General features: G+C 34.7%; 1 protein-coding gene across 1 annotated transcript in view; it reads left to right on the forward strand.

Moving 5' to 3' along the window:
* PDE3B (phosphodiesterase 3B, cGMP-inhibited) overlaps positions 1-18,063 on the forward strand; it is a gene marked incomplete at its 5' end in the record, with an annotated part of 86,869 nt that overhangs the window by 64,352 nt on the left and 4,454 nt on the right. The window contains 10 exons of the mRNA XM_009586620.1: positions 1-13; positions 4,228-4,370; positions 7,508-7,614; positions 9,856-10,066; positions 10,619-10,692; positions 11,216-11,319; positions 12,104-12,238; positions 14,352-14,463; positions 15,221-15,334; positions 17,964-18,063. The exon at positions 1-13 is cut by the window's left edge and continues 236 nt beyond it; the exon at positions 17,964-18,063 is cut by the window's right edge and continues 121 nt beyond it. Coding sequence (XP_009584915.1) covers positions 1-13; positions 4,228-4,370; positions 7,508-7,614; positions 9,856-10,066; positions 10,619-10,692; positions 11,216-11,319; positions 12,104-12,238; positions 14,352-14,463; positions 15,221-15,334; positions 17,964-18,063 — 1,113 coding nt within the window. The remainder of the gene's footprint in view (positions 14-4,227; positions 4,371-7,507; positions 7,615-9,855; positions 10,067-10,618; positions 10,693-11,215; positions 11,320-12,103; positions 12,239-14,351; positions 14,464-15,220; positions 15,335-17,963) is intronic.

Below are 18,063 nucleotides of genomic sequence, written 5' to 3' on the forward strand. Positions count from 1 at the left end.
GAGATCGAAAGCTGCTCAAGGTCAAATGACTTTAATTTTCATTCGTGTATGTAGCAATTTTTTAAAAAATTATCAAGGAAAATTCACCTGGAAAGAATGCTCCTGTATGGATAGTGGCTTCTTTACTGAGTAACTGTGAACTACATGTAAGGTCAAAAGAGAGCAGCTGTGAAAACACATTGAATGAAATGTAGATAGGTACCAAAATGCAAATCCAAGTGGTTGACGGATAGACGGGTAAAAGCACTGATCTGCACTTTGAACACATGATTCCTCGAAATAAACAGAGGGTTAAAAAAACCAAAAGTAAATATAAAATTAAGATGTTATATTCTCATGATATCACACAAACAGGGCAGTTCTTGATTCTCCCACATTCTTGATCTAACAGTTACTGTCAGTGCGGCTTTTTCATCGACATTTTTTTCCAAAGAAATTTGGAACATCAAACTAGCCATCAGACAGAAGCAAATCAGCTATGTAAAAGGAAAAATATCTCTTCTTTCTGTGCAGCACATCACATTATGGGACCACTGTGTAAATCTACTGTCGCTTCTCCATTATCTAGGGTAAATAAAGTGAAAGCAAGAATGTAGTTACTATATGACATGTTAAGGAATGTGGTGGAAAAACATTCAAATATACAAACTCAGCTGCAGTGCACCAGAGATGATAATTCTAGGGTAGCTCGGTATCGACAGCTTGAGTTGTTTATTGTGGAGGCTGGTCTGGGATGCCCCTGCCCTGTAGTTGCTTCCATTTCCAGACAGTGGGCAGCTTTACCCAAATTGATCAACTTGTTGGCTTAGTATTTTGGAGACAGATAAACTACCTCAAGCCAGATTCAGCCTGTGAAATGTCTGTTGGGAACCATTGTCAAGACTAATGCTTTTGGGGAAAAGCTCAGTGTCTATAGATTACTCTGTGGAAGATTCTGCAGGATCATTGCATTATGAAATTCCTTGGAATGTCACATAGATATCTGCAGAAATCAGTTGGGTAGGGGTCATAATTACTCAGTATATGTTTTTCTTTGCGGATTTTTTTGAAAACTGCCAAGGATTGGTATATCAATGTGAAAAATATAATTTATGTGAATGTGAAAATGTAACATGATTTTTAAACTTTCTATATAGTTAGTCAGAATTGTTTGAAATGAAAAATATTCATTGCTGAAGACTGGTTATAAAGATTATGTGAGATTGAAAGATTATGGTTTTTTCACAGCTATTCTCTTTTCCTCCTTCCTAAAAGTAACTCTTCTTTTAAATTTGGGGGGTTTTTTCTGTATATTAATTTTCCTGGTGGATAAAATAGTGCTTGTCACTATCATTCAGTGAATGTTTGACTTTGGTATAAGTTTGGGGGTAAGCCAAAAGGTCTGCCCCTATGTATGTTACTGTAAGAAAGAAGAAGATTTCTCTTTCAAAAACCAGGTAAGTCAGCACAAACTCCAGATTATGACACACCAAAGAAAATAATAAGAAAGTATTTCTTCAAAATGGGACCTTTCAGACTATTTTGAAAGGTTCCCATTCTCTCTTTTGACTTTGGTATAAGTTTGGGGGTAAGCCAAAAGGTCTGCCCCTATGTATGTTACTGTAAGAAAGAAGAAGATTTCTCTTTCAAAAACCAGGTAAGTCAGCACAAACTCCAGATTATGACACACCAAAGAAAATAATAAGAAAGTATTTCTTCAAAATGGGACCTTTCAGACTATTTTGAAAGGTTCCCATTCTCTCTTTCCCAGATATTTCAGACAAGTTGTTTCTTTGCTGAGGATTATGTACATCTTTATTTCTCCTCCCTGACTGGCTTCCAAAGTGCATTCAGTTATTTTTTTTTTTCACTTGTTTTGGGGAACTGCCTGTTCTCTTTAGTAGAAAAAAAAAGAAAAAACAAGGAAAAGAAAGAAACTGAAACTGGGCTTCAGACCTTGGGCTAGCAATAACTGATTATCTAATACTAACTCTTCACTTTGAGTTTTTTTGGTAGTCAACAACTTGGAAAGTGTAAACTGCCCAGTTGGTGGTATTCACTGATCAGTCTCTTTAAATTCCTAAAAAAGAAAAAGGAAATCTTAGTTAGACAAAAAACATCTCAGGGCTGCTCTGCAATAGAAACACTTTTCACTTCCATCATGACAGAACTGTCCCCAGATTTCCTAGCCTATGACAGTAGGCTGCTTGCCAGATTGATGGATTTCTGATGTTATCAACAGTCATAATTTTAATAGTTTTCACACTTTAGGCAAGTAAAAGTTGTCTAGGCAAGCACTTGAGTATCCACATCCCTTGTCTCCTGGCCTTGTTATTGCTGGTAACTGAAAGTCTTTTCATAATAACTTTGATTTCTGGCATGGTCTAAATTTTTTTTCCAGAGCAACTTTTCCCCTTTGTATAGTGATTACCAGTGACTTTGCTAGCACAGAGTGATCTGGAGTTCCTTAGTCCTTTGCTACCCATGTTTTGTTTATTCTCTGCTTCTTTATCTAGTAGGGGAAAGTTCTGGCAATTTGTCATATCCCCAGTGTTCCCTCATTCTTAGAGTAGCCAGGAGGAAGAAAAAGTAAGTACAGGTGCTGGGGCCTTCTTTCCATATTGTGCTAACATGTGCACTTGTTTCGGGGAGTGGACTTTCTCCTCCATGTTTGGGGATTTTCAGCTGTGCTCTCCATGTTGTAGAGAGCATGCAGGTTAGACTGATGTGGTCCACTGACAGAGAAGTCCACTCTAGCCTGAGCACACTACCGCTGTATGATAGCGCACAGAATACGCTCCTCTGGCTCTCTTTCTGGTAGTGCTGGTTAAGGGCTGCTGCATGTTTCTGTGGGCGATATGGTGGTCTTATTCTGCCTGTCCAATTCCACCTTTCTGGCTGTGACTACAGCTTTGCAGCAGAGCAAACAGAGTCAAGGTACATCCCATATCAAGGACTCAAAGCAGTCTGATTTTTCAGGGTAAGAGACTGTACTCTTTTGTGTCACCACTCTTTCATTTTTTTGAAGTATGTAATAGCTTTGTGCGTTAAGTATGATCTTTGACCACTTGATGAAGCTTAAAATTGCAAAGTCATTATTTCTGCCTGACTTTCGAAGTGGTAGTATCCAAGGGTCACCTGTCCTCACATATCTCTGCAGACCTTACTCAATACCGCAAATATTACTTTGGATTTTTTGTTTTAAACATTTTTTTCCTGGCATCCTTTTTACTTTGCAAGGTCTGATTACACACATCTGTATTATGCAGAAGAATGTCCTCCCCCCCGGCCCCCCTCCATTGAATGGCCAAATCTAGGGATGAGTTAACAAGTGGATTGTGGACTGAATGCAGTCAGAGAGAGGTATTTTTTTAATTTGTTTAAAATACAATGTATAGGTTATCTGTGCAATGGATGCAGATAAGCCAGAGCTGGCTTTGCAGTTTCACTTCGGTGATCCTATCCTTTTTATTAGTTAGGTTCTACTAGTTGCTATTTAAACATGGATATACTTTTCGGGGGGTATTTCAGTAAGGCAGGGCTAGTAAGTCCTGAGTTACTTCCATAAAGGACTGCTTGAGTGCCGTTGCCTTGCTTTGCAGCGGGCTTTGTGTTCAAGTACAATAGTGATTCCCAGTGTTTGGGCTGTGTGCCTGAACTAACAGAGTTTCCAGGCTGGGAGCGGTGAGGTGCCTGGGAAGCTTCCTGGGTGCTGTGAGGCTGGTATGGAAGCAGAGAGCGAGCCTTGATGGACCAGAACTGACCCTGTGCATTGTGCATCACCCTTTCCACAAGTTCCACAATACTCGCACTGTCAATATTTGTCATCTGAGTTATCAAAATCTCAGGCTATCTGGAGAGCTGGACAGCTGACTGTGTAGTCGTGTGATTGGGATGTGTAGAAAAAGAATCCGTAATTCTACAGCAATTGACTGTCTCTAGAAGATCTCCATTTTGAAGGCTCTGAAGAGTAATTGTTGGACCACATGGATTTCAGAGTACAAGTATCTTTACATATTTTAATTTGGGGAAAGAAAAAAAGAGATATGAAAAATAATTACTCCTAGTAAGCAAAATAATTTGATTGCATCTTTTTTATTTTCTTGAGCAATAAGAGTGAATGTAAGATACCATACTTACTGTTTCACTATAAAAACTAACAATATATAGTCCTCACAAACAATAAATAAAATTTTAATGTCTGTTTTTAATTATATAGATTTTAACCATGGTTAAATTACTCAACAGGGATTAAATAGCAGGAATAGCCTGCCAACACCACAGCTGAGGCGAACTTCAGGAGTTTCTGGTATTCCACCTATAGAATCAACATCATCTAGATGGGAACGGAGTAACAGCAAGAGATCTCATCAGGAATATAACACATCAAGGTAAGCACTTAACCACATTTTAAGGGCAATAATAAACGTAGCCTTTCTAAAATGTTCATGTCTGTAATGTTGGAACTTGACAGTGGAAGTATTTAATGTAAAATCTTGTGAATCAAGTCTCCAAATTCTGCCAGCATAAACCTGAAAATGTTTCAAGTTAATTATATACTATACTTTGTAACTCTGGTTGATCTCAAGTAGAAACCAGGTCGTTCTGAGGTTGAATGGTATGCTCTGTCATAGTCAGTAGGCCTGCATATCAGTTTTAGTAAGAAATGAAAAAAAAGTCCAACATATACGATTGCAAAACAAACTAGTTTAACCTCTAAACCTTTACTGACTTCCTCCTTCTCCTTTTTACTTAAAATACGTATCACTTTACAACTTCCACATATCCCAAAATTTCTTTCTAATTAAAAAGATGATGTAACTTTCTTGCATTTGGTAGCCACTGTTGTGTGTATTGCAACATTTATTATTCTTACGGTCATCAAGCAAGCAGTAAGGTGGAGTAAGAAAGTCATCTCTTCTCTACTTGTTAGTTAATATGGTGCAAATAAAGCTTTTATTTCCAGAATTAAGATTACATTTTGAATTAGGATTAAAATAAATGTGGTTTGTTTTTTTTTCCTTTTGTCTAATGTTGTATATGAGTGAAACTTCACACATTTAGTTTTATTTAAATACGTGTATGGCTTTGCTCAATATCTTGTAAGAAAAGTACAGATGTCTGAAATTGTGTTTCAGCCTAAACCTGTAAAAAGTGTGTGGTTTTGCCTTTTTTTTTTTTTTTTTAATACTTGGTATCTTGTAAGACTAATGGTTTTACATAGGTCATAAGGAAAGTATAATAGATGCTTTTTTTTTTTTTAAAGAAAATATGACATGCTGATAACTGATAATTACTAGTAGTAGGTGAAAGTTTATATACACATGCCCAAGAATTTATTTATCAATATTATGTTTAGGTTTAAAGTGAACCATTTAAATAATTTGGCCCATGTCAGTGGCTTTTTCCCCTTGAATAAAATATGCTTTTCAAGTTTTTACTTAGTAAAACTTAATGGTGGTTTGTGTATAAAGTATAATTGAAGATGCTAGTAGTAGTAGTAGTTTAAAAACTCTATTTTCATGCTGATTTGGTTATCAGTGTTTGAAAGAATCTCCCCAGTTATATCCACTGGAAATAGTCAGAGACCAGAGAATTCGCTTTAAACTTACAAACCGGGGGACTTCAGTTTGAGGCTCAGCACTTCTGGTGTAGATGCAGTGTATGTTTACAGAGTTTCCTTGCAGTTCCTACCGACCAAAGAACCTACTCAAGCTCACCCAATTAAAAGTAGCAATACGGAAAACACCCTGGCTCATACTCCATCACTTTTAAATTATCTCTTGACCCTGATCACTAGCACTTCTAGTTAGTCACGTTCCCCTACCCTGCTCCTGTCCACCCCCATACAACCCTAGAATATGTGTTCGCTTTTTTGTGATTTGTGTCCTGCCCTTCAGAGTTCATGCCAACACTTGCAGTGTCGCTGTCTCCTTACATCTTCCAGTGATCGTTCTTATCAGGTTCCCTTTAACTTCTAATACATAATCATCTCAAAATCCCCCATGGGTGCTTACCTGACAGATAAGGTTAGATGAAATAGCTGAACTGGCATAGCTGTTCCTGCTGCCAAGAGAGTCCTGCATTCCTAGAGCACTTTGTGCCATTGGCTGTGGCTTTTGAGTCAGGCCCTTGAATTGTCAGAAATGTAACAGCAATAAAAAGACAGTTTTTCCTGTCTTGGGGAGCTGATTCAGCCCAATGAAGGACCCAAAGAATGTTAGAAGGGAAGCAAGGAGGAGCAGGCTAATAGTAAAAAGGGAGAGTGAAACAGCAAACTCTTCACTAGGAGGAAAGCTTATAAAAAGTCAAAATTTTTTTTACATACAATGACTGCATTCAACTGAATTCTAGCTGAGTTGAAAAAGATAAGGTATAGTGGTGCAATAAATTAATATTGCTACAAAATTTGATTTAATGTTCCGGAATTTTTTCTATCCATCCAGACAGTGTTCAAAAGCAACTCTTGAGAGCTGCTCTTTTATTTGCAAATTCTTGATTTGGTTTCTCATTCAAACACTAGTTCAAGATGAACTGACCTTGCTTAACATAGAGTCTTGCTACAGTAGATACTGTTGCAGCATTTTTGTGCTTTAAAAGAATACATGTAAGCTATGATAGCTAAACAGTGTACAAATAGTAAAAAGTTCAGTCTATTCCAGTTGTCAACCCAAACATTTTTTAAAGTTGACTAACATGTCAGCATCAGACTTCAGAAGAATAAATCTGTGTTTATTCTTTAACTAATTTTTTATATTTATGTATTTAAACAAATTATGTATTTGTTGTTTGAAATCTGATTAAACAAGATTAAATCTGGTTTGGTAAATACTGTTTTCCCATACTGAAATGAAATAATTAGTTTTACATAAACTATTTTCACTTTAAAGTATATGTATACAGTTATTTTTAATTGCATATCACATTTTTGTTTACTAAGGGAAATACATAGTTGGAATTTTGGAGTGCAATTTCATGCCTAGAACAGCAGATGGCATAACTTAACAACCGAGTTTAAGATTTAGCTACTGAAGTACAGTATGACTTTATGTCAAAAACAGCTTTAGTTTTAAGATGATAATAAATAAAATTATTAATTAAATATGCAAAATTGATTTGAAAAGCAAGCCGTGGCTGCGTAAGATTGTCATGGTATTTCCAGAGTAACCAATCTTTTAATGTTCTCAGATCTGTTAGAAAATAGCCTGCTCTGTTAAAATGTTCAAGAAAAGTAAATACTATGTTAGAAAGTAAAACTTATGGCACGTGGTCTGAATATACTTACTGTGTCACTTTAGGACTGCATAAAGTTTTCTGTTGCTTTCAGCCAGTACCCAGCGGGTTTTATTCCATATAATTGACATATATTGTCCAGCTGATCTTGAATTCAACTTCTTTCTAGTACTCTCTTTTTCTTGAATGGTAGTGGACCTGTAACAGAGCAATCTGGCCATTTTATAAGCATTTTATTTAATAAAAACGCAAGACAAGGTAGGAAAGAAAAAAATTCTTACTGTTTTATTTTCAGCCAAGGATCTCATTCAAATGGGTCTTTTGGTGCAAACTTGCTGACAATACCAAAACAAAGATCATCTTCTATGACATTGACTCATCATATAGGTCCCAGACGAGCAGGTAAGATCGTGCAATTTGTATAGCTTAGTGGCAGGATGTTCAGGTAGTGGTTAGTACATCATTAATTACAGTTGGTTTTTTTTCATATAAATGTAGCACTAAAATAACATCAGCATGTTGCATATATTTAAAAAATATTTTATTTTTAATCTGCTTCTGAGAATACTCAAAATTACAGTTAACATCAACTTTGTAGAAATCTCAACTATTCAGCTAATACTATGTAGCTGCAAAATGTTACGATGTTCAGTATGGTTGGTACCTGTTGAAAATGGCAATGTTCACATACATTAATGAGGGACTTTTTTTAGTAATTATGCTTTTTGTAATGGAACAGTGTCACTTAGACAATCCTAAATACTTGATAGCCATCTGAGATGAATATTTAAAGAAATTTTCGGAGGAGTTGGAGTAGATTTTATTCTAACATTGTCAGTGTAATAAGCTAGTAGGTACTGTAACAGCAGTGCTGAAATAATGTGTATATCAGTATTTCGGAGAGTATAACTGGTCTGTTTGCCCATATTAAGTGAAAACTTGAAAACTACTTCTTTTGACATTTCTGCTTATCCATTTTAACGTGATTTAAAACTAACAACCTGTCTAATAATTTTTGTTTTATAAAAGTTTAAATATGCAGGTTGGATTGAGAGAGATTAATGCACTTTTAATTTTTTTTTTTTTTTTTAAACCCCAAAAGTCAGCAGTTTTCCCTGTATTACTTACTGGTGGTTTGGTTGTTTCCCTTTCACTCTTCTAAACACCAAGAAACATGCAAACTCAGGCCAGATCTGCATGTAAACACATTGTTGCACATTCTCAATGGTTCTGTCTTCATAAAAAGCTGGGGTGCCTTCTTCATTTTTCTACTTTGAATCTTGTGGATAATACAGAGCACAATGATATGCATTAAAACCTGCTGAATGTGTACATGGAAAAAGGATGAAATTAAGTAACCAACATTAGAGTAGTAATCTGTTTTAGTTCTGGAAGGGAGTTTACAAATTGCTTCTCAGCTTTCTGGATCTTTCTTCGCAGCAGTGAAGTGACATTTGCTTTCTAAAACCTCTGTCTCTGCACCTAGCAATGTGGACTTTGAAAAATCTTGTCTTTTACTGTAACAAAATGTAATTACATACTACTCTTAGGGTGTGTGAGTCATGACACTGTTGGAAGCGTGTAATCTATGCATTCGTTATTTAAGACCAATACTGTATATTCTCTTAGTAATTTGTTATCAGGCACTGTACAGTCATAAAACTTCTGATGGAGTTTTTGCTTTGTAGTTTGCAGCAGAATAAGTGATTCAGTTTGGAAAGTCCACAGAATACCTCATTATTTTGCTCATGGGCACTTTATTCTTTTTGATAAAAGTATGTTTACAATGGCTATAACTTACCTTGGGCACTTGTAGATAACCTGTCTTTTGTATATGTTCACAAGGGAAAGAAATGATGTTTTGGCTTAATGCAAAATTTTGTTGTAAATTCATGTTAGGCACAGAGTAGCCAAAGTCCAGTTTTACCAGCTTGCTTTCCTAGATTTCACAGATGGAAGCCTGAAGTAAACCCTAGCTTACTGTTTGAACAGGAATGGGGAATTGCACAGACCTAAGGAAGATGGAGTTGGTTGGTTGGTTGTTTTTTATCTCTAGTTATCCATGAGCAAACTTTAGATTTCCCCCCCCCCCCCCCCCCCCCAATGGCTTATTAGGCAGATTTAGATAGATTATCATGCCAATAAAAAAAAGGTACAGCACTGTCAAAAAAGACCAGTATCTTCTCACTTTAATCCGTTGCTTCAAAAATATGATTACAGCATTTTGGTTTTTGTCTAGGTCAGTTATCAGTAGTGAATTGTTTTTGATGATTTTTTTTTTTCTGGAAAATTTAAAAAACCAATCCTGTATCAGAAAGGAATATGGAAAGTTTCAGCTACTGATGAAATTTTGCTAAAGCTAAAAACAAAACCAAACCTTTGAAAGCCAGATGTTATAACACGTTACATAGTTTGCCCATTCAGATGTGTAGCCTAGACTGCTGCATAGTTGTAGATCTCAAAACTTGGAATAGAACTAGCTACTTTATGTGTGTTTTACAGTGTGAGCTATACACTGAAAACTTGGGTTTTGAAAACTTGCACATTCTTTACAATTTATAAAGGTCCTTGTTTAATTTCAGTCTTTGTAAACAGTAATGTTTTTATTGTAATCTGAACCCCATGTAATGTTTGTTTTGGAAGGTGCTTCTCCTGGCCTGAGTCCTGTGGGTTCACCTAGTCATGGATCTGTCTCCAGTGGGGCTTTCAGCAGCTGGTCACCTGTAGAATTTCCTGATACTGCTGATTTTCTTACAAAACCAAGCATTAATATACATAAGCCTCCAGGATACACATTTAGTTCTCCAGATTTTCAGCAGCAAGTTAAAACACCTGTAGGTTATATGTGTAGCAGGTACTGTAAACTCTGTTACATTTTTAGTAACTTCATATGCGTTGAAAAGAATACAACTAAAATGAAAAAATATAACAAGACCTGTACGTCTACTAGTATTGGAAAAAAAGGCATTTGATCTCATAATAATCTGTAACTATATTATTCAGGCAGGGACTAAAGAATGCTGTTATGTATGCCATTGATCTGAAATGGCTCATCCTTGATAGCAGCAGTTATTGTAGAGTAACAATATTTTACAGATTTTTAGAAAAGCAGGACTTCCTACCTGGGAATTGAATTCTGTATTTCTGAATACTTTCGAAATAATTAGCTCTATTTTATTAATTCACGGAGGTGAGTCCAGGGGAGGTGATGGTTGATTATTTTCAAAGTACACACTAAATCTGTATGTGCCAAATTTAGGAGAAACTACTATAGGTTGGAGGTGGAGGAACCTTCAAAAGCATGCCTTTTTAAGAAAAGTATTGCAGATATTTTTCGGTACAACACAGCATTAGCGAAAGAAGAAAATTACTGAATGTTGTAAATATTTTTCATGTATTCTGTAAGCTGTGGACGTCAGATACGCAAGCCTGTTCCAACACCAGAACCAGAATTTGCAGAATATAAAGACAGAAGATCAGGTGGGATTTCAAAATAGACAAATATTTTACAACTTGCTTTTTTTTTTTTTAAAGCAAATTAAATTAAAATTTTTATATTTCTAAATGAGATTTTTCCTATACTTTAAGTAACTCATATGCATATATTTTATTTTAGTTTGTGACTTAGGATAATCAAGGTAATCTAAAACATTGCCTGCTTCAGAGTAAGGATTTTATAATAGGCTTCCACTCATAGCTTTATAGTTCTGTACTCCATATATCAAACAAGTTCTCTGCCATCTCAGCTAAACTAATCATTGAACCAATTTTTGCAGGTAAAAAGTTATGCTTCTAGCATTTCTCAATCTTCAAATAGGTTTTGCCTAATAAATTTTGTCCTTTACAACTTTTTTGTTGTTAAATTCTTAAATAAAAATGGTTTAGAAACAAGCTATTACTTATATTTCTGTGAAGAATCTGTGTGTATGATCAGTTCAAGAATTATTAGACAGCAGTAATTTACAATTATTGATATGGTATTTATGTATTTATTTTCTTTAAGGTGAAATTGGAAGTGCTAGCATTTCAAAAGAATCTTTCCACCATACAGAGAAGAAAAAAGATGAAAAAAAGGAAATGATCGATCAAACACAAAATAATCTGCTTGTAAGCATGTAATTCCAAAAAAAACTTGCAATAACTTTTATTGATACAGTATTTCTTTATCATTTCTAACATGCTGTAAAAGAGGTCTTTGCATTGATAGGAATTGTAATTTCTGAAGGGAAATGGTGCATCGTTGGAATTCAGATTTTCTTTTAACAATTGTGTATTTCCAGCTTGCATAAATTTTACTAGCAAATTATAAGAAAGATGGTGATTGTATTAATTTTTTGTTGATCAAAATTAATTTGTGTAGATTTAATGTTGATAGTATGCTCAAACACTGATTGTCTAGTTTTTTCTGTTGGAAATTTATGAAAGATGTGGCAGTTTCAGTGAGACTTACAAGTGAATGTTTATACAGTGCAGTATATTGGAAGTGCAGGGAGACAAATGGTTTAACCTTACTAACAATTTGGGTTTATACATAAATTTTTTTAAAGCTTGTTCAATTAATGAACTGTTAAAGCTCAATAAATGTTTTGTTAGCCTATGCATGTTTTTACTTTGTTTTATTAACTCATCTTGTTTAAAAAGAAATAAGAATGAAAATTTAACACCATCTCAGAAAGCCCTGGGGAATCTGCTGCTCCAAAATATGAAAAGTCAAGCCCTTAACTGTGCTATTTATACTATTGATTTATGATTTTCTCATAGTCGTAGTTACAGCGCCATTCAATAAGTTCAATAATGATTTATCATTTTCATGGCTTTTTTTGCCAATACAACTGACAAATTAGTTTTCATTGTTATTTTAGAAATGATAAAGTATCTTACTCTCATACAGGTGGAGCAGAGTCCTACGTTAGAAACAATGCTATTAGACCATGATTCACTAATGGAGAAGATGAACAATTGGAATTTCCAAATTTTTGACCTTGTACAAGAAATGGGAGACCAGTCTGGAAGGATCCTTAGCCAGGTTTGTTGTCTTTTATTATATGAGGGAGGGTGTGTAAAGCTGTCATGATTATATATTTTATTTAAACTGTGAAGAAGTTTTCTGGTCAACATATATATGAATGCTAACTTGAAAAGTAGAAATATCATTTCTCATGTACTCCATCTCATTGTAAACCATAAAACGTGATTTATTTATAGACAACTTGCTCCAAATTTTCTGAATTTTATTCTCAATGTAAAAATAGGTTAGATTCACACTTACGAGGTTTTGTAGTAATATGCCATTTCCTATGAAAAATTGTCTCCTGCTTTTAGAATTACTACCTTGTTTGTCAACCATTTCTTTTTTCTTTATTTCAGTAGAATATTTCTGCCAGAGCTACACCTGTGGGGGAAGAGAAGTGATCTTTTAGGCAGTCTTTTGCCTCTTGATCCTACAAACAATGGGATTTTTTTTCCATGCTGCTTTCTGCATGTAGTATCACTTTTATCTCTTTCTGACTTATTACTAAGCTCTTCCGTGCAGTTTCATGTTGAGCTGAAGCCAGTCTACTGGCAAGTGCAAAAGTATGATCCTGTTTGCTCTTCCCCAGCCTCTCCCATTCATCAATGTCATCTGGAAGCTTCTGTCTCTTTCTTTATACTGGATTTAGCAATCATGGAGCTATAGTATGAGCTGGATTTGCTTCTGATCTGACCATAAAATATTTTTATTGCCGGTATCTTAGTTTCCTACCCTGGAGTAGAATGTGTGATACTCTTGTTCAAGGGTAGTGTTAGGAACAATCAGATGGAGGGAAGGAAACAGGTTAGAAGTACTCAGGTGCATTTGGAACCATAGGCCTGCACCTATACTGAAGACAGGAAAAAACAATGGGGATAATTTCATTTTTGTCATTAGACACTGTCTTTTCTTTCATAATACACAATATTCTGGGTATTGTTTTAAATCTTCAATTAGTCTTGTTTAATCAAATGTTTTCAGGTCTTTTGTCACCTCAGTTAGTGACAACTGTTAATGCACTAGAATGCCACAATCCACTTTTGAGTGGTGTTTTTACTGTAGTACACTAGTACTCCGTGAGTCACATTTGTGTGCCATCTAGGATATAGTACAAACCTGTAAGTACTTAAGTGTGCAGGTTTCACTTAACTCTACCAGAATTTCTGTATCAGTTCTTCCTGATATTGTGTGTATGTGTACTACTTGTCCTTCTCCTCCTCCAGCCCCAGTCCTTTTGTCTGTTGTGCTTACTTAAGAGCCAATTAAAAGCTGTATTTTACCATCATCAGTTGTAAGGTTCTCCAATTGGGTATGTGTAAGGGGAATGGCTGGGACACGTGGAAGGAGGGATGTCCCCTCATTTTACTCTCACGTTCCTTTGAGCACCTCCCACACTTCAAAACTTATTCTTTCTCTCAAGTGTCTGGGAAAGAAGTGACAAAAATGAGTAGCAGTGACTTGTTTTGAAAAGCTTTCTTAATATTTGCAGTCTTGGGGGGGATTAGGTCTTATAAGTCATTAAGTTCTACTTGTAAACCATAATATATTTGCACAATATGTACATGTGTGGGTGTTCTGAGTACATTTTTGAAATTTTTTTTTCATTTACCAGCTAGCTTTGTTAAAAATACCCAAGATAAGTCATAATGAATGAAAGAAATTGGATTTCTTTGCCAAAGTCTCAAAAATAAATACAATGTTGGGGTTTTTTATATTAATGGCTCTGCTACTATAGTTAAGTAATTTGAATTTTTGAGTAGTAAGTAAGAATATAGATTTCTTCTTTTTAGGTCACTAAGGGAATAAAGCATGAGTTCTTTAACATTATGAAAATTTTGGAGAATATTATTAAAAATAATCAGTTGTACATAGAATATATCAGTAAAGAAATAAAAGCTTTTATTATTCTGTATTTGAGAGGATGATAAAAATCCACATTTTTGTGCTAAAAAAATCATTAAACATATCTCTATGACAATAGCTTTCCGATAATCTTTAATGGAATTTCAGTAATTTCCATCTCTATCAGCAAGAAATTTTTTTTTAAAAGGAATATTTTTAAAGTTGAAAAAGCAGGATATGCTTAGGTATATTTTTCAGACTAAAATTCATTTTAATGTGTATTTAGGTAACTTATACCTTGTTTCAAGACACTGGTTTGTTTGAAATTTTCAAAATCCCAACTCAAGAATTCATGAATTACTTCCGTGCACTAGAAAATGGTTACCGAGATATTCCCTGTAAGTACTATCCAATTACATATGTTTTTCTTTTATATTAGTGTATCTCCTTTAGTATGTATATTAGTTTAATGTTTAATACAGAGGTAGACAATGTCTGAACTTAGTATATTTTTAATTAATACATTTGTCAGTATTTAGAACTGATTTAATGAATTGCAGCAAAAAATTGGTGAACTCCAAAACAGAATTTGTTAATATGTAGGTTGAATATAATCTTAAAGAATTTGAATGAGTAGTTGAATAAAACATACTGAAATCAATGGGAGAGTATTTGTTGATTTAACAGAAATTCGGTTTAGGTCTGTACAGAATAATAAGAAAATACAGAATTTTGACAGTAATTATTCATCTTGCTGTTTAGGGCAGCCAAATTTATTGGAAAACAAAACAAAAAAAAACCCACCCCCCCGTATACCCGTGTCAGAGGTTTGCACCAACCCAGGTACTTGTAGGTATCAGATTGGATGCAATGCTAGTGGCTCACCATCACTGATTTAAAAGGCTCCTTAATTCCTTCCTGACTCTCAGGTAGGAAGAAGTATGCTTAGAGGATGTTTGATGTTTATCTAACTTGTTTCTTAAAAATTTTCGGTGATATAGCCTCTACCAACAATTTAATTTCAATTTTTCCTTTATATTTAGTCAAAATATCTCTTATAGTAAATTTGGTACATTACATTTCTTTTTTTTTTCTTTTTGTTCCTTTCGATTATATTTCAGATAATATTTTTGATTATATTTTGATAATTTTCAGATCACAATCGTATACATGCCACAGATGTTCTTCATGCAGTATGGTACCTGACAACACGTCCCGTTCCTGGATTTCAGGAAATTCATAATGAGCATATAATGGAAAGTGATTTGGGTATGTATTCACATAGGTTATTGTTCTCTTTTGCTGTAAGAATGTTTTAATGAAACTACAATAGGTAAAACAAATCAGTCTGGAAAAAAAATCTAATTATTCTTATCACTCAAATATTTTTTTGTATTTTAATATAAGGCAGTAGAAATATCACAATGTTAGTACACACCATTCAGAAATGTCATGCAGTAGATTTTTAAAAAAATTATTAGATGAGTAGTGGTTAGTTAGCCAAGAATACAGGTTCACTTAATCAATTTTCTATGCTGAATGAAACCTCTGCATACTGCTACAGTCAGCATATTTTTAGCATTTGAAATACATTAGACTAATATTTCTTAACTTTATTGGGAATTAAATAGACCAAAGAAAAAATACCAAAGTCAAAGTATTTAACTTAATTGAAGTTCTCCTTAAAGGTTTTAGTGTAAAAATGAGTGTTTCAGAACTCTGTATTAGATATCACACGCAGACATTCAGGCATTGAAGTGACTACCCTAACAGTAACTGCATAAGAGCATCCCTGAAAGAGAAATAAAGACTTCAAATTCAAATTTTGTATGACATTAGTTCTAATGAAGCTTGCTTTTGTGTTGTCTGTGACTTCATGGAATTAACTTTTAGATTTGTAGTTTTTACTAAAATATATACTGTAAATAAAGTATAATTATTCTAAATATACACTTTTATACTAAAATGTATGTATTTAAGAAAAATAAAATGGGGAAATCAACCACCCTCTAAGAAATCTGTTTTATATGTGCAGTAAAGAAAGAAAAGATGCAAGTCATGTGGCTTTTAAAGGGCTGTAATTTTAAGAAGGAATTTGTGAACTGTACAGAACATCATACAGTATATTTTATTTCTTCCTTACTAATTAGCCCATCTGCTGTCACCTTTCTCTTTTTTCCAAGTTTGTCCATATCCACTGATTGCACCCTATTGCATTTTCTTTCTTTGACTGTTAAAAGGGTTGGGACTGGAGACTTGACTGGAGGAGAGAAAAATGATAAAAATTCTTTTGTTTCCCTTTACAAAAAAGTAAAATTAAAATAAGAAATTATAGTCTTATTGCTTTGGAACTCTTCCAGTATAAACGTTACTAGGATTTTTAGTCCTCGCTTATTCTATTAAGAATAGAAAAGAGCCCCTTTTTATTATGCAGTGACGAAATAAGTACTATTGCTTTTTTTTTTTTAAGTAGTGACTTTGTCTAAAGGAAAGAGGAGAATAAAACCGTGAATCTCCTTATCATGCAAATATTTCTAACTTAATGGGTTTAGTTCCTTTTGCAGTAGTTTCCACTGTCCCCTGAGCTTTTCCTATAGCTCTGCAAGTTCAAGAAATGGGCAAATTATAGAAATACTAAGGGAGATGCTGATTGATCCTTTCTTGGCCTTATTTAGGATGGAGAGAAACTGTAGAACGCCCTTTTAGTGCTGTCATTTTAAGAAGGGAATGAAATTCCAGGTCTGCCTAACAGCAGGAGGTCTTCAGCAGCGTGACAGTAAGGGGAAGGCAAAGTAGTGACAGAGACCTTAACAGTAATGTGTAACCACTGGTATCCATGTGGATTTTCCAAGATCTGTAGTTTGGACTCTGAGATGTACATTTTTGCTAGTCTTTCTCCTTGTCTTTGTTCCCTCCCATGGAACAAATATCTACAGGTGCATTTTGATAATTAAAAGCTTAGATTGTTATGGTTGCTTTCTAATCTAAATGACAACTCTACTGCAATCAAGAGACATAGACCAGATGGCCAGTGTCCCTTGTTCCACTAGATTGCCTTCTGTGCTTGCTGAAACATTCCTCTGAACCAGCCTTCTGCAGCACGAGTGAACTGTAGCTGCGAAGAGAGTGACTTCCTCTGTTTTATATTTTCTAAGGCACCATACAGTTTCAAGGACCAAGGCAAATCTTTCCTTCCTTCCTCTCTTCTTCCAGTGTGGGCAGCAGGTGTGGATATGTGCCCACATATATTGCCAAAAGTGTGAAGTCTACATTTCTTTTTCTAAAATTGTGTGGCAAGAGTGAGCTCTGACTGTGGTGAATTAAAAATATTTCTTTTTCCTGATTACGACTGTTCAAAGCCCTTCTGAAAGTCTCCTTTATTTGTGTGAATTATAGTTATCCTTCAGCATTGTAATGGAAAATCTTGTATGAAAAAACGGATCCTGAGGTATATCTGTATGTAGTACTAGGTAAAGAATTGGTTTTAGAACAGGAACATTCTGCTTCCCAGTTTGGGGACACTTCTTACAGGCTCCACAAGTCCTGCAGGATTTTGCCCTCCGTATATAATGTCATGATTATAAAAAGCTGAAGCTTTTTATGTATTTGTAAGACTGCATCTACCCTTTTGGACAACCCTTGTGGCCATGACAAATTTACGACTTACTGGCATTTCAACTTCTCTTCAAATAGCCGGTTTATCTATAAACAATAGTATGACTTTTTTTTTAAAGTATAAGTCTTTCTTTGCCAATTATTCAGCTCCACAATTACAAGCATAACTATATTAAGATTATGTTCACAATAGTATCTGGCTGAGTCACTTAAAATGTATTAAAAATATGAATGAAATAATGTTCTAAAAAATAATTTATTTTTGTATTTTCAATTTTCTTAGATGAAGCCTGTGGTATTGCCCCTGGTCAAGTCAGCTATATTTCTTCAAAAAGTTGTTCTATTGCTGATGACAGTTATGGTTGTCTGGCATCAAACATTCC

The sequence above is a fragment of the Fulmarus glacialis genome, unplaced genomic scaffold (assembly GCF_000690835.1).
Source record: "Fulmarus glacialis isolate BGI_N327 unplaced genomic scaffold, ASM69083v1 scaffold24841, whole genome shotgun sequence".
In the NCBI taxonomy this organism is placed as follows: domain Eukaryota; kingdom Metazoa; phylum Chordata; class Aves; order Procellariiformes; family Procellariidae; genus Fulmarus; species Fulmarus glacialis.